The following is a 25,679-nucleotide window of genomic DNA, read 5'->3' as shown; positions in this document are numbered from 1 at the left end:
TCATAAACTACCAAACACTAAGAGCCAACTCGCACAGAGTGACTTTCATGTGTCAAACATACAAAGGTGTGAAAATAGAGTAAAAGAACTCACTATCGTGCATTTCCATCTTACGTCGTCGTCGTCAAGGAACTTGGAGCTTGAGAGCAGAAGGAAGTTCGATGGGAAGGGAAGACTTAAAACAATGATGAGAAACAAATATTGAGATTTGCAAAACTGTTTATTCAAGCTCCTGGCGCTAAAACAGACATGAGAGGTTGCAAAGGTGCAGAATTTTGCAATCCCAAAGAAATGTTTGCAGGGCTCCCATCACCTAGAGAGCCGTCAGATGTAATCAGAAATATTTTGGAGACCATTGCATATACCGCTTAATTTGGGAAAGCATGAATAAATGAAGGAAAAAAGAGGGGAAGGGGGCTGTGGGTCTTCACCAAACAGGTAGATCGGGAATGATGTGGGGCACGTGGGGCATTAGGTTCAGAGTGTTCAGGGAGCAGCAGACACCATGGTCTTCACCGGTTGTTGGGATCACAGCGCCCTTTTGCATTCTGCCTCAATTACTCACAGCTTGGTAGAATTTTAGCAAATGTCTGTTGCGCAGAGCTGTTTGAGTGTGTAGTGCACAATGCAATGGTTACAATGTAACAGCACAATACACAGTTTTAAATGGTCCACTGATGCAAGTGGCTTCTTAAAGAGACAAGTAGCACAAATCCAACCCAAGAATAAATAAACCACAGATTTTAGCGTGCCAACACAGAGACACTCATTGAGGCCTCTAACACAATCCAGGTTAAAAAAAAAATGGTGTTTGGCCTACATTTACCAAATACTTTGATAATGCGGGCCCAGGTCGAAATCTTAAAAAGCACACTATCGAAAACCAATTCCTAGACTAACTCCAAGCCTGGCATAAGCAGTGGGTACTAAACCCCCCACCTACCCCAGAATCCAGCAGGAAACATTATGACGAGAACCAAGGATTATTGTAAAGGTAGTTTAGCCCTGAATGCATTTTGAGGCTCAGTGTTTGTGTAGACTGTGTGTAAGATATTTTGAAATGTGTGTGGACGGAAATGATTGTAAGACCAGATTTAATGGCGGGAGAGTAAAGGTTGCACTGCCCAATTCCAGAGGAGGATGAGCAGATAATGGTTTTGGGTGTGAAGGAGGGACAGCAGAGACACTGCTGTGCTCAGTGCTAAGGGAAACGGGTCTTGACAGCACGTTCCTAGACAGATTTTATGTAAACCAACAACTTGTTTTGAGGATTAAATGTACAAGCATCATCATTTTCTAAAAGCGGCTGCCCACGTAGGAGGCGTGCTAGAATTGTTTAATGAAAGCTCCACCAGCAAATTTGCAGTGGTGAGTGGGCATAAGCCACGGTCTCTCTGAACCGAATGAGCACCATTAGGGGCGGTTTACATCGAGTGTGCCCTCCTCCCAAGGTGGCACTTGGTCTCTCACCCCAACATTGGGCTGAGTCCAATCACTGCAGGCAAGCTTAATGAGCAATGAAAGAGCAGCATACATCATTCAGAAGCATGACAAACAGCAGAAAAAGAGACGCGCAAATTCCCAAAACAATAAAATAACTTAATTTGTCAAATGGCGTCACATAAAAATAAACATTTTCACACACCAAATGATCCCACAACAATTGCTGTAAAGTACCGAGTGCCTCCAATTGACTCATTTTAGTGTCCGTTTGTTTGTATTCCGAGCTTGGTCTACCAATTACAGTCCCCAGCAACCCTTTTCCTTGCTAAGATGAGGGAGGTAAGGTTTTAATGGTGGTCTTGATGAAGATTGAAGACCAATTTTCTCCAGCCTCCAGCCGGGATGTTTTATACTGATTGGGGAGAGTGTCCTTGGGATGCCGTTCCCACTCCATCAGTTCTTGCCCGACACAGTCCATTCATTAACTGCAAAGTGTCGCTGACATAAGAAAGTGTCTTCAGAGGGAGGCGTCCTGTTACGTCCTCAGTACCAAACCTTCACTGCTGCAGACCCTGCGATCGAGAGACTGAATTTGCTGACAGAAGCAATGCTGCCACCCCCTGCTGGGCACCGGGAATCTGATCAGCTAAAGACACCTCTTCACTCTTCTCCTCTTTCGGCACAGATGTCTGCGTGGAGATTTGTACAGGACACTCAAAGTGCACACAGTGGAACACCTGAAAAATGGAAGCAGATGGGAACATGTAATAATAACCTCGGAACAGCCAGCTTGCTTTAAACTGGGATCTTTTCTATCAATGTTGCAACATGAATACAACAGTAGCAGTACAAACATGGCACATTTTCAATTTGGAAACTTTAGAATTACCTTAATGTTTACATCATTTGGCTTAGTATACTTTTTAACAATACATTGCTCACTGGAAACTCCAGGTACTTGCTGGAGCAACAAGTATGGGGAAAAAAGTAAGGCCATACACTGCTTGGCAGTATGCAAGTCAGACTAGTCCAAGATTACCAAGCAATGGTCAACTCCTGGGGTAACTAAGTCAATGAATATGGGGCGACAGGAGCTTTTTAATCACAAGAGTTTTGGAAATAGCTATTCAATGATGTATGAGGTGGTTGGACTGCTACCAACAGTATAGCTAGAACATCAAACGTACACGAAAGGTGAATGCGAATTGTGACACTTCTATGAAATAATTCTTCCGCTGGCGAGATCTGGGACATACCGAAAGTGCAGCTGCAAGATGAGATGAGGAGTCAGTCAATTACATGAGTAGGATTCTGGATCAAAACACCTTTGAAAAGACAATCGCAACAAAATGTTATTACACGCATATTGTTATTCTCTTAAAAACACATCTGTATGAATACCTCCTATGTTTCATATATTTCAAGTAAGAGATGTTTCACAAACCTAAACATACATATTATATCACTTAAAACGCAACACAAATTATATTTCAAACAACTTTACTAGTGCATCATAGCACAAAACATATCCAAGACACAATACAGGATATAAGTGGAAGTGATGGAAAAGGACACCACATGCCTACTTTACACATAATACAGGTGTATAACACAAAAAACAAATAACGTGCCCTTAGTCACGTGTACTACTCATTTATCCAACATGTTTCTGTAAAATCTAACTAAATAATGACATTCTTCAGGGAAAAATAATGATTCTTCTGAAACGTGTTGCCTCTATACTACAAGTCTGTTTCACAATCTGAGTGCTGTTTCCGGAACGGTACGTCTGATGAACTCATCTGTTTCAAAGTAAACCTTAAGAGGCAGCATGACCATCAAACAGGTGTGCATAGCTCTAAAATGAACCAAAAATGGCCTCAATTAATACCATATAGAAGAACAAGTTACTTACCAACTGGTAACGTTCTTTCGATTGGATGTTCCTCCAACGTATTCCTCATCTTAGATGTATTCCATCCAGCTTTGCTGCTCTTCGGAAATTTTTTCGGCAGAGGGCGCCTTGCGTCGATGTCGTCGAGTCGATGGTCCCTCGAAGGCCTCCGTCGAGGGCGACATCATCGGGTGTATAAGTAGCACGCGCGGCGCCCGTTGACCTCAGTTCTGTTTTTCCCCTCTTTTGTATCTGTGATCTTGTACTGTGTAGATTGTGCCGGCAGACAGGTATCAGCCTTGCGAGATTTGAGATGGCAATAACCCGGAAAAAATCTACAGAGGGGTCAGTTGGCAGGGCCATGAGGAATACATTGGAGGAACATCCAATCGAAAGAACGTTACCAGTTGGTAAGTAACTTGTTCTTCGAGTGGATTGTGTCCTCCAACATATTCCTCATCTTAGATAGACACCCAAAGCAGTATTTTGCATAGTTCCTCTGGAGGAGGGGTCAGATTTTTTAAATTTTTTTTTACCAATGTCTTTAGATGGCGGAATAAAGCACTGCTTTTCCAAAAGTCAGCTCCCTAGACTGGGAAGCATCCAGGCTATAGAATTTTGAGAAGGTGTGAAGTGAAGACCAAGTTGCTGCTTCGCAAATGGACCTTATCGGGACACCTCTCTGAAGGGCTGTGGAAGAGGCGATGCCTCGGGTGGAATGAGCCCTTAACCCTTCTGGTGGATCTTTTTGTGCTAGTCTGTAGCATTCTGACATGCAAAGCATGATCCAGCGTGAAATTGTCTGTTTTGTTACTGATTGACCCAGTTTTCTTCCTGTGTAGCCTATAAACAACTGGTTGTCCACTCTAAGCCTAGAAAGCCTAGAGATGTAAAAGCTTAAAGCTCTTTTTGGGTCCAGTCTGTGTAATCTTTCTGCCTCCTTAGAAGAATGAGGTGGAGGATAGAATGAGGGTAAAACAATTTTCTGACTTAAATGAAAATCAGATATTACCTTCGGTAAAAATGATGGTTTAATCCTCAATACAACTCTGTCCTTATGGAACACAGTATAGGGTGGCCCAGAAGACAGTGCCTGCAATTCGCTCACTCTTCTTGCTGATGTTAGAGCAACTAAAAAGGCTGTTTTCCATGTTAATAATCTTAATGGACACGAGTGCATAGGCTCAAAAGGGGCACACATTAAGAATTGTAAGACTAAATTTAGATCCCAAATCGGTACTTGAAATGGGTGAGGAGGAAACACATTAGTGAGACCTTTTAAGAATTGTGTTATCAAAGGAATTTTGAAGTAAGGGCATTCTTCCGATGAGAGCTTGAAAATGGAAAGCACTGCAAGGTGACTTTTATTGTTCCGATATTCAGACTAGGGTCAGAAGGAAAGATAGTACTTCCGGAATAGAACATAGAAAAGGATCGACATAGAAAAGGAGCAACACCTCCATATCATCTGGAAGGTTCCAATCCCTGTATCTCAGCCTTTCAGATACCAAGCATGAAGGTTGAGTGTTCTGACCTCTGGGTGGAGAACCTGACCTTCCATTTGAGAGAGAAGGTTCTCTCTCTGAGGAAGACGTACTGGAGGACAGATGGACATATCTAGAAGGTCCGGATACCACGTTCTCCTGGCCCAATCCGCAGCAATTAGGATCATGCGGTTCCCAAAGCGTCTCAGCCTCCTGATGACCTGAGGAATGACGGGAATCGGAGGGAACGCGTACAATAGTGGGAAATTCCAATCCACCATGAACGCGCCCCGCAGGGCTCCTCTCGGGGGAAATTACCTTGAGCAATACCTTTCCCATTTACAGTTGGAACTGGTTGCGAATAGGTCTACCTGAGTGGTTCCCCAAAGGGCAAAGATCTCTTGAATGACTTCCTGAGCCAATTCCCATTCGTGGGACACCGTGCTCTGCCTGCTCAGAGCATCTGCCGTCATATTCTCTTCCCCGGCTAGATGGATTGTCGTTAAAGAGATTCCTTCCTGAATCGCCCAATACCAGAGCTGCATTGCCTCTCTGCACAGGGCTAGGGACTCCACACCACCTCTTTTGTTTAGGTAGTGCATGGCCACTGTGTTGTCTGTCATTATCAGGACATTCTTTCCCCTGACAGATGGCAGGAAGGCCTTCAGCGCTAGTCTGATTGCCCTCAGCTCCAAAAGGTTGATATGTAGTTTGGACTACGATGGAGACCAACGGCCGTTTATTGTCAAATCGTTGGCATGTGCTCCCCACCCCAGGAGTGAGGCGTCCGTCACTACTGTGATCTCCGGCCATGGTTGCCAAAAAGGTTCTCCCTTTAGGATGTTCTCTGCACAGGTCCACCATAGAGGGTCTTGTCTGACCTTGTTCGGAATCTGAAGAAGATCCGTCATTTGACCCGAGAACTGGGACCACAGAGTCTTTAGGGCCCATTGAAGGGATCTCATCCTCAAGCGTGCCTCTGGCACCAGAAAGATGCAGGATGCCATGAGGCCGAGCAACCTTAAAAAGTCGTAAGCCTGGAGATTTTGGGCATTTTGGAATTTGGAAACCATCTGAAGAATGTCTTGAGCCCTCGTCTTGGGAGGCGAGCTCTTTCCCAAGGATGTGTCTAATACAGCTCCTATGTACTGAAGTTGTTGGGAAGGTGTCATTTGAGACTTCTTTAAATTGAGGGAGAAGCCCAGTTTGTGGAGGAAGTGGCAGGTGACTTTCAGATGATTCAGTGCTTGCTCGGCAGAGCGCGCTCCGATCAACCAATCGTCCAGGTAGGGGTAGACATGGATCCCCCCCTATCCTGAGGTGCGCTGCCACCACTACCATTAACTTGGTGAAGACCCTCGGGGCAGAGGTCAACCCGAATGGCAGGACTCGAAACTGATAGTGTGAGTCGCCAACTACGAACCTCAGGTATTTTCTGTGTTTGAGATGAATCGGCACATGAAAATAAGCATCCTGGAGGTCCGATGACACCAACCAGTCCTGGAGTTCAAGGGCCTGAAGGATCTGAGAAAGGGTAACCATCTTGAACTTGTCCTTCCTGAATAACTTGTTCAATTTTCTTAAGTCCAAGATGGGTCTCAGTCCTCCGTCCTTTTTGGGGATCAAAAAATACGGGGAGTACCAACCCTTGTTCCTCTCCGCTGCAGGTACTGGTTCTAGGGCACCTTTCTCCAGCAGGGTTAGAACTTCCTGCTGTAGGAGCGGGTTTGAAAGTTTCAACGGGTGTCTCCCTGGTGGATTGCTTTGAGGTTGCTTTAGAAAAGGAAGGCAATAGCCTTGGGCTATTATTTCTAGAGCCCAAACATCTGAAGTAATGGCTCGCCATTCTTGCAGATGCTGCGACAGCCTGCCCCCTACAGGTGTTTTGTGGTGCAAGTGCTCAAAGTGGTTTTGTGGCGGATGTTGCAGCTGCTGATGGCAAAGAGGCTGCAGCTGGAGCTGGCTTAGAACGTTTTCCTCGTCCACTACGAGTGGCCTTTCTTTGACCCCTTTGACTGGCCATTCCTCTAGTCTTCCCATATGAGGTGTAATAACGATAGGATCGTCCCCTCAATGATTGCCCTTGCGCACGAAAAGGCTGAGGTTGCATAATAGCAGCTCCTAAAGATTTGGCCGCTGCTTTTGAGGTCTGCAACCTCTCAAGGCTCTCATCAGCCTTGTTGCCAAAAAGGTGAGACCCATCAAAAGGCATGTTCAGAAGGCGGTTCTGTACGTCCGGTGCAAAACCCGACTTCCATAACCACGCAAACCTGCGCATTACCGTGCTAGTGCCCATGGACCTGCTTACACTATCCGCAGTGTCCAATCCAGATTGAAGGGATTCCTGCATGGCCTCCTTTCCATCTCTAACGATGGCTAGGAAACCTTCCCTTTCTTCCCCTTCTGGTATGTGCTCCGCTGCCATTGCGATGCACTCCCACAGAGTGTACGAAAATTTTGCCAAGGCACATGTGGAGTTGGCAGATTTTAATGCCATGCTCCCGGCTGAAAATACCTTCCGTGCCCAACCAACCGCACGCTTATCGTCCCTGTCTGGAGGGATAGACGGGTACGCAAGTTTGTTGGAAGCTGTAGCTGCTGTATGACCAAACTCTCGGGAGTTGGATGTTTTGACAGATAGCCGGGGTCGCTACTGGCCGGGCGGTATTTTGATGCGAGGGATTTATTTACCGGAGGAATAGAATCCGGAGTTTCCCAATTCTTGGCCACCCTGTTTTGTAAGGCTACGTGAAAAGGTAGTACTGGGTCTTCAGTGGGACCATGGTCCAATATGTCTGTTGAATCGTCCTGGACGAATTGGGCTGGTGGTCTAGCCCATCCCAAGTAATCTACCACCTTGGTCATTAACTGACGGTAAGATGGACTGGCATGCTCTCCTGGATCTGGTCTACCAAAGTCATTCTCAGGAGAAGTGTCAATGCCACTTGCATTGTGTAAAGACTCCACCAAATCCCTCATTCTGCTTTCCTCTGAGATCAAGCATTCTGGGAAATTTGGGGTGCCCTATTCCAATCCAAAAGGTACATTTTCCTCCTCGGATCTCTCCTGTTCCTCAAAAATTGAGTTCAAGGATTTGAAAAACTCTTTCCTAGGGAGAGGCTTGAAAACCTTCACTGGGAGAGGAGGAGGGAGAGGTGTAGTACCAGACCCTGAAGAAATTGCATGTTTTGTAACTTTCTCCTTCCCTTTTTCTGGCTTCCCTGGCTTGGTTGGAGCCTTTGGCGCCGAGGGTTTCGGCATCGACGTCGATAAAGGCGTCGCTGACATAGTGGTCGTCGATAGGGTCTGCTTCGAGGGCGTCGAGGCGGCTTTCAACGGTTTCGCCTTCGAGGTGTGATAAGTCTCGGACGGCGTCGGTGACCTCGAGCGGTCGACTCGACTCGAGCGTTTATCGCTCGGCATCCTGGAAGGTTCCCTATCCTTCCTTTTACCATCACCCGGGCTTGAGGGCGTGCGAGTGTCGGAGCGATGACGCTCCCGGCCGGCTTCTGAAGAAGGCGCGGACCGAGGCTTCGCCTTCTCAAACACCTCCATCACCCTGACCCTGAATGCTTCCCACTCTTCGGTAGACAAATGTTTTGTGGGGCATTTCATTTTCGGAGACTCGTCTGACGACGAGGTGGAGGGAGACCTATGGCGTCGTTTCTTCGACTATTTCGACGAAGATGACGAGCGATGAGAATCGCTTCGGGATCTAGATCGATGCCTTTAGCGTCGAGGAGATTTTTCCCCATGGGGTCTCGACTCGACGCTAGAGGCTTTTCGATCCTTCCGACCTACCTGTAGCTTTCCTCTCCTTTCTCGCAAGGCCTTCCCAGTCATCGCCTGAAACTTCGAACAGGCCTCCATGTCGTGGCCTTCCCCGAGACACCACAAACACTCGCGGTGCAGGTCCGTGATCGACATTTTTTGAGCCGCACGACTTGCATTTCTTAAAACCCGATCTCGGGGTCATGGTCGGCGTCGATGACGAGGACATAATTACTTCTCGTTATATTATATTTCTTGACAGAACTCGAGGCGCGCCGAATGTCCGAAGCAACGTAACTGCGGAAAAACGGAACTGAGGCCAACGGGCGCTGCGTGTGCTACTTATACACCCGATGACGTCGCCCTCGACGGAGGCCTTCGAGGGACCATCGACTCGACATCAACGCACGGCGACCTCTGCCGAAAAAATTTCCGAAGAGCAGCAAAGCTGGATGGAATACATCTAAGATGAGGAATACGTTGGAGGACACAATCCACTCGAAATAGCTCCTACTGGGCAAAATGCAGTGAGGTTAAAAGGATAACAAATTACCTTAGAATATTACAAGGAAGGAACAGCTTTGGAAGTATGCTTAATCCTTGTTGCTCAGTTTTTACTTCCTACCACCAACCTGCCAGAACACAAAAACACCATAGTTAAAAGGTGTTATTTATATGACTGATTACATCATTCAAACAGCATTGTTTACACCAAAACAATAAAGAAGTAACTTACATGTACACGAGTATCTTCATCCTTTTTGTATTTGTATATGCTTTTCTTGGGTCTTCATATACCTAATACAAAATTGGGGTCTGAGTTCTAATAGATATTATTGTTCATGCGTGTAGTGGAAATGTATGTACTTATTTCCAAAACTTAGTGGTGATTACACCGCTCTCAACTCATCTGCTTTTTGGCGGGTTTCATCGCCTTACAAGCAGCCCAATCACCTGCCAAGTCCCTCATACGCCCTTTCACTTCTATGGGCTCTCACCCACTAAAAAGAAAATCTGGTGACAAAAAAGGTTGGGAACTATGTGATTATAGTTATGAGAACTTCAGCTGGACATTCACACCTTCAACATGACTACAGGCAATACAGTGTAGTCCTGTCAAACCAGAGTGCCCAACTGTCACCTGTATTCCCTGTGCACTCATCTGCATAAACAAGGTTTTGATGGATAACCACACTGAACGGGAAATTTCACGTCTCCTACTACGCATAGCCATGTACTACCGTCTGCAGTGTTCGTAATGCTTGCTCTTTAAACTTGGGAACTCACTGGCGTGATGTTTAATGTAACTCCCACCTGACGATACACCGGCTGCCAACATAGAGGGTTTTTTAAACACCCATCAATGTATATAGCCACACCATCATGTGCATGGATTACTACCTACATACAACAGACTTTTATGATGCTTGATAACAGCTCACAACCTATAATTACCCCAGTGGCTACCATGTAGGTTACCATAGCTTATGCTATTCGATATTTTCATTTAGACCCTTTAGTAGACTGCTGGTAAGGAAAATAAATCTTTGTTCCAATTAGCTCACTTTTTTCTATCTCTCACTGACTGTTACATCTTACCTTCTGAAACACTGTCCAATTAAACTCCATTTTTTCATCCATTAGTGATTACATAAGGGGCCCTAGAAGAGGTATATCATTTGAATTACTGCATAGTTCTTTCCAGTTTCAAGTCAGGAAGGTGTGAATGTCCAGCTGAAATCCACATTACTAATCACCACTAAGTACGTTTTGGAAATAAGTACATACATTTGCACGACGCGCGAGAACAATAACATCTATTAAACCTCATACACCAATTTTGTATTGGGGATAGGAAGACCCAAGAAAAGCATATACAAATACAAAAGGATGAAGATACTTGTGTACGTGCAAGTTACTACTTTATTGTTTTGGTGTGAACAATACTGTTTGAATGATGTAACCATTCATATAAATGATACGTTTTAACAGTGGTGTTGTTTCTGTGGGTTGTAGGTCAATTTGTCGAATCTAAATGGTCGACAGGACAAATGGTCGACATCAAAAGGTCGACAGGTCAAATGATCGAATTTTATTTTGTTTTTTCACTTTTTGGGGGGGGGGCAACCCCCTTTTTATTGCTAAAAAACCCTTTTTTTCCCTAAACGAAAACCTAAAATATATATATATATATAAATTTAAAAAAAAATCGATCATTTGTCCTGTCGACCAAATTGTGTCGACCATTTGTCTGTCGACCATTTGTCTAGACACCGTTTCTGTGTACTGGCAGGTTGGTGGTAGGAAGTAAAAAACGGAGCAATGTGGATTAAGCATACTTGCATACTTACAAAGCTGTTCCTTCCTTTTAATCTTCTAAGGTAATTTTGTATACTTTCACTTTAATGTATTTTGCACAGTAGGAGCTATTCCTATATTGTATTGTTGGTTAATTTTAGATCCATGCACAGCTGTTTGATGGTCAGGCTGCCTCGTTAAGTTTACTTTGAACAGAAGAGTTTGTCAGGCGTACCTCTACAGAAATAGCACCTATTGCGATACAGACTTTTATTATAGAGGCAACAAGTTTCCGAAGATTAATTCTTTTTCCCTGAAGAATGTCAGTATTGAGTTAGATATGACAGAACATGGTGGATATATGAGTAGTGAATCTGACTATGGGCACATGTCATTTTTCTGTAATATAAATATGTATTATATGCAAAACAGGCATATGGTGTGCCCATTTTCATCACTTCCACGTATCATGTATTGTGTCTTGGTGATGTTTTGTGTTATGATGCACTACTAGAGTAGTTAAATTCATGTGATGCGTTTTAAGTGATATAAGAGGTATGTTTCGGTTTGTCACACATGTCTCTAACTGTAAATATATTAAATTTAGAGGTATTCAAAGAGATGTGTTTTTAAGAGAACAACAATCCACTTGTAATACCATTTAGCTGTGATGAATTGCATTTCCAAAGGTGTTTTGATCCAGAATCCTACTCATGTAATTGACTGAGTAGAAATTCCAGGATAGGTTGCAAACTGCAGCTCCTAGCATCTTGAAAGCTTGGTGAGGAGGGATCTGCCAGCAAGCAGGAACTTCAGAAAATACACTAACGCAGAGTAAAGAGCCTTCACAGCCAGGTGAGACATCAGTTTCAAGCTAGTTTCAGGCTCACAAATATGGCATTCTGGCACAGGGTGGGGAGGGCTAGAACAGGTGTCGTCGCCCCACGGCGAAGCCCGTGGAGTATAGCAAGAGTAAGGCTTGAGAACACTTTTGTTACAGCCCTCTCGCCTGGACTTAATGTTAGAATAAGGGAATCACAAAAAACAGTTTAAAGGAAACAGTTGGAGAAGGTGCTTGGAACCTTGAAGTGAGAATTGTTGAGGAGAATTGTTTGCTAAGACATTGAGGCAGAAGGTTTGGAGACAAACAGCAGGCCTTCTAACAGTGGTTAAGGCCCTCTGCTGACCCCATTAATTACCCGCCAACCTTCTTTTTTTATAGTCGGGCGATAATGTGGATCAAGGCGCCCTGAGGCCTTAGGGTTAGTGACGCAATACAAGAACATAGATAGATAGATAGATAGATAGATAGATAGATAGATAGATAGATAGATAGATAGATAGATAGATAGATAGGCAGACCATACAATCTTGGTAATTACCCACCACCATTAAGTAATGCAATGAGCAAAGTAATGGCATTACTGGGCGCAGTGGGCCGTGACCACATGGTATGGCCGCTGAAGAGGCCATTATCAGCATCATTACTGCAGTGCTGGTAAAAAGTGGCAGAGGGATATCAAAGACAGAAGGGACATGCATGTGGGTGCGCTCAGTAGCAAGAAGGCAAGCAGCAAGGGATGCAGACACAAAGAAAGGACAACAGTCAGGCTGAGTGCAAAGCAGCAGTGATAAAAAAGTGAGGTAGGCGAGGGGAGCAATGTAGAAGTGAGGGCAAGGCAGAACTGGGGTGAAATTAGTAGACAAAGGGGAGCCGGGCAGAAAGGAGAGAGCAGCAAGAGACAGAAAGAAGGGGTCTCGTTGGAGCGGGGAGGCAGTAGAAAATAGCATCACAGAAAGCATGGTTGCATTGGCAGATAATGCCTGCGTTCCCGACCTTTTGGTTGATGGGAGAGGATTCGAGGGGGCTAATGCAGGTTAAATACGGATAAAGATTCAAGGCATTCGGAAGGCAAATGCAATATTAACCCATGTTGAAACACAGACAGTTAAGTGCTCCTTCCCATAATCCGTACATATGTTTTTCCTGATGAAGACGTTTATTTAATTATTCCTATACGTCGAAACCGGTTGAAGAAAGTTTGGGATGTGATCATTGGATTACATTGATTAGATCCACTCCATCATTTGATTACATGATCTTATAATTGTTATCTTTAACATCTTTTGTATTTTAAAAAATGTATTTGTTTTGTGTGTGTGACCATTAGAACGTCTTATTACACATTGTATGTACTTTGGTATATGTTTTAGTGGCTTGAGGTTGGATAATTGTTATTGAATGTGGACGAATGAGTGAATGCTTCATTGTGATTTTTATTAATTAATATGTTTTCAAAGTTGATGTCTTCCTGCAACGCAAATGAAATTTGAAGTGTTGATTAATACATGATGTGTTCATTGTGTAGAAATCTTGTATCATGCTAAATAAATTTTGATACTAGAAATATCGCCCTCTGGACACATTTTTCAGTATATTTTGGATTGGTAATACCCTGGTGCAGAGCGTAGGGGTTTCCTGCGCCTTTCAGTTATCCACAAGGGTGACCTTGACATTTTTGAACATCTTCTGGAGTCAGGTAATCTGCGGCTCGGTTGACTCATAAACATAGTTGCGCATAGTCATGTTTAGTTATCAGAGTACCAGCCAATGTGGTAGAAAGTTTACAAAGAATTGACAGAAGAACTTTGCAGAGGTGCCATAGGTGTCCTTGGAACATCCATATGCATCCAGATTATGAAGTCCCAGAAGCTAAAGGATTAGGGAATACATTTTATGTGAATATGTGGTCTAGATCCCACTTAATTTGTTGTTCTTTGAAGTTCATGGGATTCCCCTGGGAGCTGCGTCCAGAAAGAAGACAACTCCATCCCTCTCTCTCCTTGGTTTTCTGTGACATCAATGCTCTTTCACGGACCAGTCTGTCAGCACTGCAATGATCCATTCCTCACAGCAGGCTGAAGAGTGGGCCACACTGTGATGAAACAGAGGGCTGACCCAAACGTTTATGATGGCTGTGTGGGCAAATGGGTGAGACAAAATAGCTTTGCAATTTTGACAGAGGGCAGTTGAGCCAGAGTAAAATCTCTGCAAGGGAAATTAGGTGTTGGCGGTGTTTGGTACGGGGAATTCATAAAATGTCCAGGAGCTACAGGGATTTCCTGTGTAATACTGCAAGGGTGCCTTTCCCTTCAAGGAGGGTGGGCCAAAGTATAGAATTATATCAAGAAAACGGAATCACTTAAAAACCAGGATAACTCTACAAGGAGGGAAAATCTTTCATTACTAGTCCAAACACAGCCCTTGAATGTCTGTGTGTGCTGATTGGCAACAGGTTGACAGTCAGTTGATTTCCATTGGATGTTGATTAGTTATCTGTAATTGTAGTTACACTCAGCCTCAGCAGGCTCCTGTTTCTGGTGGCACGGTGTAAAGATGTTCCTTGATGAGTGGTCCTCTCGGCTGATCCAGTGTTTCCCGACAGCTAGTAGTGCTTTATTTGGGAGTGCTCAGATGTTGCTATGTAGTCCTTGCTTCAATGTGCTATAATAGTGTCATTCTTGAATGCCACACAGTGACCTTTTTTACATAATGTAGTGATGTACTGTGGCGAGCTATATCAGTGCTATGTTAGGAGAACTAAAGAGAGGCTCCTGACCAGCAGCATTTTTGTTGTTCACTACAGCGTTGTTCCATTGCTGTCCGTTACCACATTCTCAGCAGTTTAGGTAAATGGTGGGTTTCAATGCACATTTGAGGACCCTTTAGAGTGTTATGCAGTTGGTCCTTATGCAGAAGATGGTTTGGTTGCCTAAACACCATCAAGGTGCTATTTCCTGAAAGCGATCTTCAGAGGACAAGCGTATGGGAAGGAGCACTGTTGGAGTGAATGCTCCTTCAGAGTTGCTGTGATGGCTTCCAAGGTGCCCAGGACAAACGGGAATGTTGTTTTTCTAAGCCTTAAAAAGTGATTGGCTGTTGGTGCCCCAGTTGGTTCTGAGTGGCTTGTGTGTTAAAACACATTCCCATTATAATGATTACAAACTGCCCTGCTAAAGAGGTGGACATCTCCCACTCTGATTAATGAATTAGGAAAAGGGCATTGTAAGGGATCAAGAGTAAGACTCGGACACAGTGTCATTGCTGGTGTTGGTTGAAAACTTTAATAAATAGTAAAGAGGGGGTTTGTGGAAATCCTGCCAATCTCGAACTCTAGGAGGTGTTTCCCTGCCTCAACAAAACCAAGGAACGTCTGTGTCAGAATGTCCAAATGAAAAGAGTTCTCTGTCAGTGTCCAAAATCCAAACTGACCCTCGCACACTAAACTCAATACAACGTGAAAATGGGGATGATGCCTTTTACCTCAACACTTGCAGATTCTTTCCAAAGTTCAAAACACAAGGTTCAGAGTGCAGAAAAGAAAACTAATAAAGTTCAGCCAGAAAGGGTCCTTCCCTTGTCCAAGATTTCTCTGGCTTTTCAATGTCACTTTAATATTCTCCACACTCTCGAGGGTGGACAACCCTTTCCTTCAGTTTCAAAGTTCAACAATGTTCACACACTTGGAAAGGGTATGATTCTTCCCAGTGAGATTTTGTGGGATATATTGACCCAACTCAGCTGTACTTCCCCCCACATCACCAAGCTGCACATCTGCAGTCACTAGCAAAATGGCTGCACTGGCTCCTATGAGGACCATGGCCTCAAAACTGCGTTTTGCAGCAACAAAAGATGGCTGCACCATCCTGCCAAGCACATATTGGGCAGGATGGAACAAGGGGGCACACTGAGGGAGCCTGCCAGTGTTCTTACAGATACAAAGGAAATAGTGTGAAAAAGCAGAGCTGTTTTGCTTCCAGCCCAAAGTTCCATGGAAAAAGGGAATTATTCACATTTAAAAATGATGCCGCTCTGATGCTCTTTTCCTCTGATTCCTTATCACAACATGTTATTGATAAAACCCTGCTATGCTTATTCACATTGCGCTCCAGCAGACAAACATGACTTCTGAATGACAGTCCCTGTCAAACCAAATCTGAGAAAAATACACCAAAAGCTTTATTTCAGCAGCACGGAAAAGCGCTCAACTTTTTCTACCAAGCATCGAAATCACTGTTTGAAAAGAATCATAGCTTTCTGTGCCCATGTCAATTTCATGGAGACCTTTGCCTTGTACAGACTGGTGTGTAAAACAAGCTTGCTACAGCTACAGAACCATATCGGAAAGGCAGATGCAAAAAACGAATTTAAAAACAAATGGCAGCTTTCACCCCATGTGTCAAAATAGGCTTGTGCAAACTAAAGAATAAAAATGCCCGTTTTGAAGAGTAAAATGTTGAATGAAAGCTTGTCTGTGCCTAGCAATGTGAAGGGGTTGGCCATGGGCTGTTTATTCAACAGGTTTTTGATATTAATTCTCATTTTCTCATTCATTATCTCTCTCTCTCTCTCTCTCTCTCTCTCTCTCTCTCTCTCTCTCTCTCCCTCCCTCCCTCCCTCTATCCCTCTATCCCTCCCAGCCATCCGATCACAACTACAAGGCCCGATTATTGCTGATCCTATCCCAGCAAGGCCTCAATTCTGAAATTCCAATAAAATCCCAAATAACCAAAGGGGAAAGCTGTGGTATTCTTTTAGGAAGCATCCTGAACCAGCCTGGCTTGCTGCCCACTAACTGCTGCCCCACTAGCTGCATCCAGCAGTACCTGTGCCATCCAGTGACCCAAATTGCCCAGCTGTTCGCTACCCAGTGGCCAGACCTTGCCCAGCTGTCTTTTGCCAGGCGCGCCTGCTGTGTGGTGACCAGACCCTGTTGACTGTCCAAAAATCCCAAAGCTCAAAAGTGGACTGAGTATAATCCCTACCCCATAGAAATACATAGCCTACCTTGTCTTGCCTTTGTCTCTATCCCACTAACTAAGCAATCCTATCTTACCCTGATAACTTGTTGAAACTCTTGGAATTATTCTTGTATCCTGTCCTTAATTTTTAAGTGCTAGCGCCACCTCTTTTCAATTTTGTCTTGTGTAATCCTAAACCATTAGTCATATTTCGAGTGATCTGACTGGCTTCCGCCAGGGTTGGGCGCTGGGGTGACAGGGTTGAAATCGCGAATCAACCTTGGATCTTACTGTGTCCATCTTTGGTGGTCTAGTCTGAATACTCTAGTTTAAAGTAAAACTGTTCTTGTCACAACTGATTTCCTTTCTTATTTCACTGCTTCATTTTACTCAAATCAACCCTTTTTATATCTTGCATCTCATATCCAGTTTCATAGCTAGAGGCCTATTTTCACCTCTATATTGTCCCTGTGATAAATATATATCCTCCAGGCCCAAACCCGCACTCCAAAGCAGAGTATTTGACCCCTTTTTATTAAAAACCGTTTGAGTAATTTAAAGTGGGAATTGAGAAATGTTCCCACGTGTCATTTGGCTGCAGCATGCTCTAAACTTTCCACTCATTTTCGAATTGTATGCCTTTTGCTGATCCATTGCCTTGTGATTGCTAGTGATATAGCATACATGCTATTGTGATAAAACATATGTATATTATAATTTAACCACACATTAATTATTTGTAAGATTCAAGTGTTATTTTAGGCCTTTGCTAAGGGTTTATAGTCCGTTTTTGCCTTTTATTCTGTGAGGTAAGGTTGGATTTTTGTTCCGTTTTCTGCCTCTTATTCCGGATTACCTGCTGCTTCTTCCTATCCACTCAGAATTCGAATATCTGTGGGTTGGGGGAACATTGCAGGGGGAAATCTTAACTTGGGTGCTATCTTTCCCAAATCAAAAAGTTCTCCTATTCAATAGTTCCGTTTATATGTTATAGGAGAAGGTCAACCAAGTGTCTTGATTCCATTTTCATTGTGATCACCCCCCCATTGGTGATTGCTGCCCCATATTAAAAATTGCATGATTTCTTTTGAATTTAAAAAATAAATAAATATTGTATTTTCACCGACCGGCCTGGTTCATGGTCCATTGTGACCCAGGGTATTTGAAAAAGGGGGTGTGATACGAGTTGTGTACCATCTCAAAATTAATCTGTATAAAATAAAGAGAAAGGCATCTCAGTTGTGCGCTGCACACTAGGCTGAGACCAAGGTGTGTGTCGCCTGATTGAAATCCTTAACAATTTTCACCTTCAGTTCACATGCAGGAGATTCTTCCCATTTTCTCCAATGCCTGGTTAACTCGCCTGCCAGGCTCTTTCAGGCGATTCAGTATTTGGATGAAACTCCCCGATTTACACTTCTCATAATCACTTTCTGTTGTATCTAGTTAATTATAATGTTCATACACTGGCACAGCAACCCTTTCTCAGCAGTTTGTAATGTTTGGGCTCCCTTGGTGTGTTACCAGTACACAGCATTCTCCCTGAAACTCCCCGGTGTTCAAATCTGCTTCTCTGGGCTTACTGGTGTCGGTTGGCGGCTTCAGCGTCCCTTGCGCCTCACCATTTTCACTGCGGCCTGCTCGCTAGCTGGAAGTGCTTCCCCCTCAGCGCCTCGGTTCATGTCTGGTCGCCTACCTCGCTGGTTAGCTCCTGCTGCCTGCGGCACAAGCGTAGTAAACCTTCCTCTGCCTGCCTTCCATGGACAACGCTCTCAACAGCTTCTGTGCTCTGGTCTGCAGCTTGCTTTTCTCCAGTGTCCCAACCAGCATCAGGAGAGGCAAGTCTCTTGCTCTGTTCAGGTGAGCCATAACATAATGTCCTGCACCTGTTAATCTTCTCCATCCACTAGAACACAGCATTGGCTTCCCGCTTCTAGTGATCTTCAATGCGCCAACCCTCTTCCTCGTCTCAGTTTTATTAAGTAGAGGGGGATGTAAGTAAGTGATCTGTAAGTTGGTGATCAATTATAGTTGGAGACTCTCTATCCACATTTCAATATGCCATATAAGAATGGGGAAAAGGCAAGTGGGTGTTACCCAGAAAAACATATACAGGTCTGCTTTGGTCCAGAGAATTGACCTCGTCTCCCTGAGGGTTGTCCTCCCAGAGATAGCCACCCCCAGGGTCAAAGTCAGTTAGCTTCAGCCTTTCCCTGGCCCCATGAGGGAAGATTTCCCCTGGCAAGTTAGTTTTGACTTTGCTAGATTCGTCACAATATTCTGTCCCTATACTGTTCAAAGGATCCCAATTGTAATTGCCTCCACTCCCTAGGAATCAGTGGAAATGCTCTCAAGAAGATGGCATCCTACCTTAATAGGAAACAAATAACCCTCCTCTCCTCCTTTGTCTCCACCACCCGACCAGTCAATACCGGAGTTCCACAAGGAGCGTGCCTATCAGCCCTTCCTGTTCCACCTCTACATGTCCACCCTCCCATGAATAATCGGCTCGCACAATATCCTGTGCTACAACTACGGCGACGACACCCAACTAATCCTAAAACTCATTACTCAAAACCCAACTGCCAGACCGACCTCGCTGCCTGCCTACTTGACATTGATCACTGGATGACTACAAACCACCTCCTTTTAAACCCCACCAAAACTGAAATCATGGTGTGTGCCAACACCGAAATTTGTCCTCACCCTCTACCCTGGCCATCATCCATGGGCAATCCCCCCCGACAACCTCTACTTGAGTAAATAAACCTTGGATGCACTCTCGACTCTGACCTAACCCTCTCGCACCAAGTCAACATCTCCAAGTCCTGCCACTACCACCTCAAAATTCTTAGGCGCATTTTTCCATACCTCTCCTTTCCCAACAGACTTGCCATGGTCCAATCAATTGTAATGTCAAGACTAGACTATGCTAACTCCCTCTACCTCGGAGTCCAAGCATACCACCTGACTAAACTACAAAGAAAAAAAAATGCTGCAGCCAAACTACTACTAGCACCTGGCCCAAGAGATCACACCTCCCCAGCTCTCAAAACTCTCCACTGGCTCCCGGTTGGACGAAGGGTGACCTTCAAAATCTTATGCATCTTGCAACGAGCAATGCACAAAACCGGACCTCAATACCTTCAGGACAAGCTAAAACCCTACCATCCATCGCGCACTCTAAGATCAAGCTCTGCCCGCCTCCTAGTGACACCAAACACCAACTCAGTCAAGTTAGGTGGATCATCATTCTCAGCCTTGGCCCCCACTCTGTGGAACTCACTTCCACCCCACATCCGACTCACCGAAGACCTCATGTCTTTCCGCAAATTACTGGAAACGTGGCTCTTCCCTTAAAATCGACTCTTAGCACAAACAGAACAAACAACCATAATAAACAGAAACCAAGGTTGATGAATCAAAAATAACAATCCAGCATAGAGACCGATCGAACAAACAGAAAACTAAATTGGCCAATGTAATTAAAACGGATAAACCTAGTAGAATCGAATAAAGTGGATGAATCAAATAAAGAGTATGAATCGAATAAAGTGGACAGAACGGATGGGAAGGGGCAGAACGGATGGGAAGGGACAGAACAGATGGGAAGGGACAGAACAGATGGGAAGGGACAGAACAGATGGGAAGGGACAGAACGGATGGGAAGGGACAGAACGGATGGGAACAGACAGAACGGATGGGAACAGACAGAACGGATGGGAACAGACAGAACGGATGGGAACAGACAGAACGGATGGGAACGGATGGGAACGGACAGAACGGATGGGAACGGACAGAACGGATGGGAACGGACAGAACGGATGGGAACGGACAGAACGGATGGGAACGGACAGAACGGACGGGAACGGACAGAACGGACGGGAACGGACAGAACGGACGGGAACGGACAGAACGGACGGGAACGGACAGAACGGATGGGAACGGACAGAACGGATGGGAACGGACAGAACGGATGGCAACGGATGTGACGAACGAGTAGATAGAACAAATGAAAAGGATGAGTAGTTTTACAGAATGGAACAGATGGATTGAATCATGTGGATAGAACAGGTGCAGCAGATGAAACGGACACAGTAGACTGAACTGAAGGAGTGGATGAAACAAATGGAGTGGATGGAACAGACGGAATGAATGGAACGGACGAAATGGACAGAGTGGACGGAACGGATGGAGTGGACGGAACAGATAACCACCATATTACACTACCATGCTTATTCTCTCCTATACACCAACACACAACTAGAACACAGCGATACTATGACACATTCGGTATAGCTGATCTCATACTAACACCCGCCGCATACTCCTCCTCATCCTAATTAATCATCAGCTGAGCACATTGCTAGCTTTAGCGTCTCCTCAGGCCTAACGCAGCCACAAATCAGTCTTGGCGTCATCCCTCCAGAATGAACACATATACCTGACCTCCCAACCGCTAAACCTACCGCTAAGAAGCAGCTATCCTGCAACTACCACACCATCTGCACACATATCCGGTGCACACACGCACCTTATGACTCTTTCTCTCTCTACTGACTTGAACTAAGGTTCCCGAGGGCGTTCAACCAACCAGCGCTTTGAGATCATACCAATGATACATAAGGCGCTATATAAATGCCAAGTAACATAACATAACGGTGCGCATTTGTTAGGGAGAATTCTCCCTTTAGGCTGAATTTCCTAACCTAGTGAGTCCCCCAGCAGCTTTGCTGGATTTCTGGAGTTGTTTTTCTTCCTCCTGCCAAGAGTGAGACTCTTTTCCTCCCACTCTTGGACATGATTTATGGTATTCCTTTGACTGGTAATGTGTTTTATGGGCTATGGGGTCCTTTACTCCATAGGGTCTCATGTGTTTTTCCTATGTGTGTTACACAGCACCCTCCGTGCAGTAACACAGAGGTGTCATAGTGACACCCCACCATAGACTCCATACCCTGGGACTGACTACTGTCTCCCAGGGCACGTAAAGTCACCATTGGCTTTACTAGTCCCAAATTATTAACAGAAACCAGTACAAACCATCATATTGTGGACGTACTTGTTGGGGCAATTCGATTGCCCCGGGGTCTGTTAGTCGAGGGGACACGTCTCCGTCCCCCCTGATCGAGTTTTGGCTGGTGGCAGTGGAAACTACTTTTTATATTCGACCGCAAATATTTTCCTATGGGATTTTCCCATTGTTCGAGGCTACCAACTTTAATTATTTAATTCTCATAGCCTCGAACATACCGCTGGTTTATTTAATTAATATTAATTCGCCGGTTGGTATTTTTTGCTAAAATGGCGTTTGTGTTCTCTTCTGTGACTCCAAGCCAAGTCGAGCCCTTTGTTCCACTTTTTGGCGGGCTTCTCCACAGAAGCATCTAAAAGTGGTGCCACTCTGGGTACCACAGGGGGTGTGGGAGGGGGTTTAGGCACCCTGGACTGAGTTACCTTGGTAACTCAAGTCGCACTCTTGTGTGATTGGCCCAAGTGGTGAGCCGGCCGGCTCACCACTTAGCATGTTTGAGTGACAGCTAGGCTGAGTGAATGGGGGTTTTCTGCATAAAACCAGGGCTTTGGGGACTGGAACTTCAGAAGTCGCCACAGGACCTGAGAATCCGACGAGGGAGAAGCTGAGCCGACCTGCCACGACGACACCACCGGTGGAGCCCTGCAGAACCGACTCACCACTTCCCGACGACAGAGAAGATCTCCCGGCTGGAGAGGCTTCTTCCCCTGACTGGTGGGCACAACCAGTTTACCTTCCTTTCTTCGCACCCCAGCGCGGTTTGTGGTCGAACTGCCCGTGCCAAGCACCCCGGCGGCCGGATAGCCACTCACCACTGAACCGCGAATCACCGGACCGCTCCTTGTACCCGAGAAACTCCGTGGCTGGTTTCTTCCCTGGCAGTGCAACGGACTCCTGTCTTCCTCCACGACGTGATCCCCTCTTTCCCCGGACGAAGCACCGACTTGCACCCGCTGCCAGGAACAACTGCCCCTGCTGGAGTGTTCTCACCACTTTAAGGTACCGTGTCCGCCAGGCCTCCCTTTCTAAAGATTGCTACAAGGTAATAATAACCCCTTAACCTTCTGGACTGGGCTGGCCGCCTTGACCCTCTAACTGGTCCCTTTGTTTGGTCCAACTCCTTTTTGAACCTTTACAAGACTTTTGTGCACTGCAACCGTGTGACCTTGGACACATTTCGTTTGGATCCTCTGAAAGTGGATCCGGCCTCTTGAACTCTAACTTCACGGTTTTACTTTGCCTTCCTCGCTTGTTATGTTCTAGTAAAAGTGTTGGGATCTGTTTCAACTTGTTCTCTGCTTTTCTCTCCCTTTTAAAAAAACGAACTATTAGAGTGCCATATACATTAAGCGCTCACCGCTGTCTGAAAATAAGTGGGGCTTTACTTAAGACTTGTCTAATGTTCTTTAAAGGGAGTGTATATCTTTTAGTGACCGTGTTTTTGAATTGCTTAGTATTAGTGCCTGTGTGTTTTTCTAGATGTGGTTTTAAATAAATAATGATATCTCTCTTACACCAAGCCCTGGTCAGCGTTTACTGGTTCTACTGTGTTCTCTTGACCTATTGTGAATACTCTGTATAGTGCCCAACTCTTCTTGAGGGAAGTCTGACTGCTCAGCCACAGCTACCAAGTGAATCTGTGTGGTACAGACTGCTACCAAGTGGGTTTACTGCCAAACACCTGTAGTCCTAAATCTTTTGCAGTGGTCCCAGTTGGAACTGCACAGGTTTCTGCCTAACAGCATTTGTTGAACTAAGCATCACAAATGTCCTACCTTGTACAAGATGAAATATTTGTCTGGGCTGCCATTTCTGGGTAGCGAAAAGGGGATCCTTGCCATTCCCACAGTGGCATTTACCGCAAATGCACTACTGTGTTAAGTGGAAGCACGCTTGGTCATATAGATACTTTATGACCAGTGTCTCTGTCTCTCCTGGGGCTCCAGCGCTGGCAGCAAATAGATCTTGGGGTTCTCCACATAAAACACATACCCAAGTGGCCCTGTCACAAATCACATACAATCATGACAGCACTCAGGACTCTACAAACACGATGTGACGAGGTTGCAGACGTCACAATACAGCAACCTAGCTCTAAGAACACAGCCGAGCATAAGAAGTGACGAGATGCGACGAGGTCGTAGATTTTACAAATAGCAACCGAACCATTCCGCAAAGGAATGCTGCTGACGTTTCGCGTGAGAGGAGAAATGAACTGAAGTTAGTTTCCATTAAAGATTATTTAGCTCCTACGAGAAATCCACTTGTTACAAGTAACGGACACCAGCAGACTAGCTTTCCAAGCAGTCTCTCACATGACTTGTTGCATGTGACCTGTGGCTGACAGTATTTCTTCTCCCTCTGTGCCAGTACGAGACACGGCCATTACCGAACAGAAGACGTTTGCCGATCGCTGACAGGAACGAGTGAGGTCTACCGCGGTAAGCCGATGGGGATTTGACGCTAAGGGGGCACTTAAGTTCGCAGGTTAGGACACCATCCCACACGAGGTCTAAGGTTTTTTTTATTGAATGCTCCTTTCTGGTTTCAGATATAGTTACTGACCAGTACCTTACCGACCAGTACCTTGCTAAATCGCTATCTGCTGTAGAACAAAGACGCACGGTACGTGCTACAGTCCAGTCCATTTGAGGACCTTCGAATTCGTGGGCCTAAATTTGACCAACGACCGGCCCTACCGCACATCACTCACGAATATTTGGAGGTAATTGTTAAGTAAACAGGCGTTGATTAGATAATTAAGAGGTTTATTTAAGAATACACGACAGGCAGCAGACGCGACCCTGCAGTACAGCTGCTACCTTCAAACTGCCTACATCAAACCAAAACATTCTAAGTGGAACATTGCGCTGACATCATACAGAATTGTGAGACATCATACAGAACCGTGAGTGAGTATGTATGGCCCCATATTATAATAGAACATGCATAAACTTAACAGTAATTTAAGTGACTACGTAGATTTGTAGTTGTCTATTAGGCATTAGTATAGTCTCTTAGAACGGATATTCGTACCTATAATAACTGCATGTAGCTCTCTAAGATGGCGCGGCCAGCACAACGAATTTGGGTATTCAATGTGGTCCTTGAAGCACTAGCCGACTCCCTTAATTTATACAGACATAAGACCCATTTAGATCTAAGTGGAACCAACTTGTGTGTCTCCTAATGACTAAGTGCGAGTCTAGCATGCTTACACTTTGCAGCCTATGACACTTGATTAATAGTCCTTTTCTTGAGGTAACACACTCGCCTTTCACTGTGTCAACAGTATTTCTGACTGTTATGCCCATTTCCTTCCTTCTCTTCAGACACTTTGTCTTTATTGAAGACTCCTGAGCAGCTACGTGCAAAAGGATACAGAACACACCTTTTGACACAGTAAGCCTTAGATGGGGAAAATTACAGTACCCTTGAGGTGTAGTAGCAGTAATTACTGGCCATGTGCTGACCGCTACTTTCTTTGTTCTCTTCCCGCTCCCTGTAGGTTTGGACTACTATTCTCCCACACAATCTTTGTGTATTTATTTCTGCCTGCCCACTGACATCAGTGGACACCGCTGTTCGATAACTAACAAGAATTGCAAATGGTTCCCCTGAAGTAGTCCTTGGCGACAATCGCCCTATCATTTTTTGTTTATGGATGAAACATGTTGGGTCTGAACACACTGTAAAGCAAACAGTGTCATAACACAAGCATATTAATTTGTCTCTAGCCCCTTAAGCAGAAAAGGGTCAGCCATAACTTTGGAACTGTGTTAGTCACAGCGGATCTTGCTTCAATTGAGGACCCGCCAAATTCTGCTAACCTTTGCTTTTTTTTGCACATTGTGTGGTTTGCCCATCTCTGTGATTGCACATAATTTTTGTACTGTACAGTTGCGTTTTTGCACCACTGTTGTCTTGTAGATTTGTATAGGAAGGGTGTATA

At 44.9% G+C, this 25,679-nt stretch overlaps 1 protein-coding gene across 1 annotated transcript in view; it reads right to left on the bottom strand.

Moving 5' to 3' along the window:
* Nucleotides 1-201: 201 nt before the first annotated feature.
* BTBD9 (BTB domain containing 9) overlaps nt 202-25,679 on the bottom strand; it is a 1,399,080-nt gene continuing 1,373,602 nt past the window's right edge. The window contains exon 11 of the mRNA XM_069608758.1: nt 202-2,180. Coding sequence (XP_069464859.1) covers nt 2,001-2,180 — 180 coding nt within the window. The 3' untranslated portion in view covers nt 202-2,000. The remainder of the gene's footprint in view (nt 2,181-25,679) is intronic.

Source organism: Ambystoma mexicanum, chromosome 4q (genome assembly GCF_040938575.1).
Source record: "Ambystoma mexicanum isolate Mex_15411 chromosome 4q, UKY_AmexF1_1, whole genome shotgun sequence".
NCBI lineage: Eukaryota > Metazoa > Chordata > Amphibia > Caudata > Ambystomatidae > Ambystoma > Ambystoma mexicanum.
Note: the sequence above shows the minus strand (reverse complement) of the source record. Positions and strands in the feature narration are given on the sequence as shown.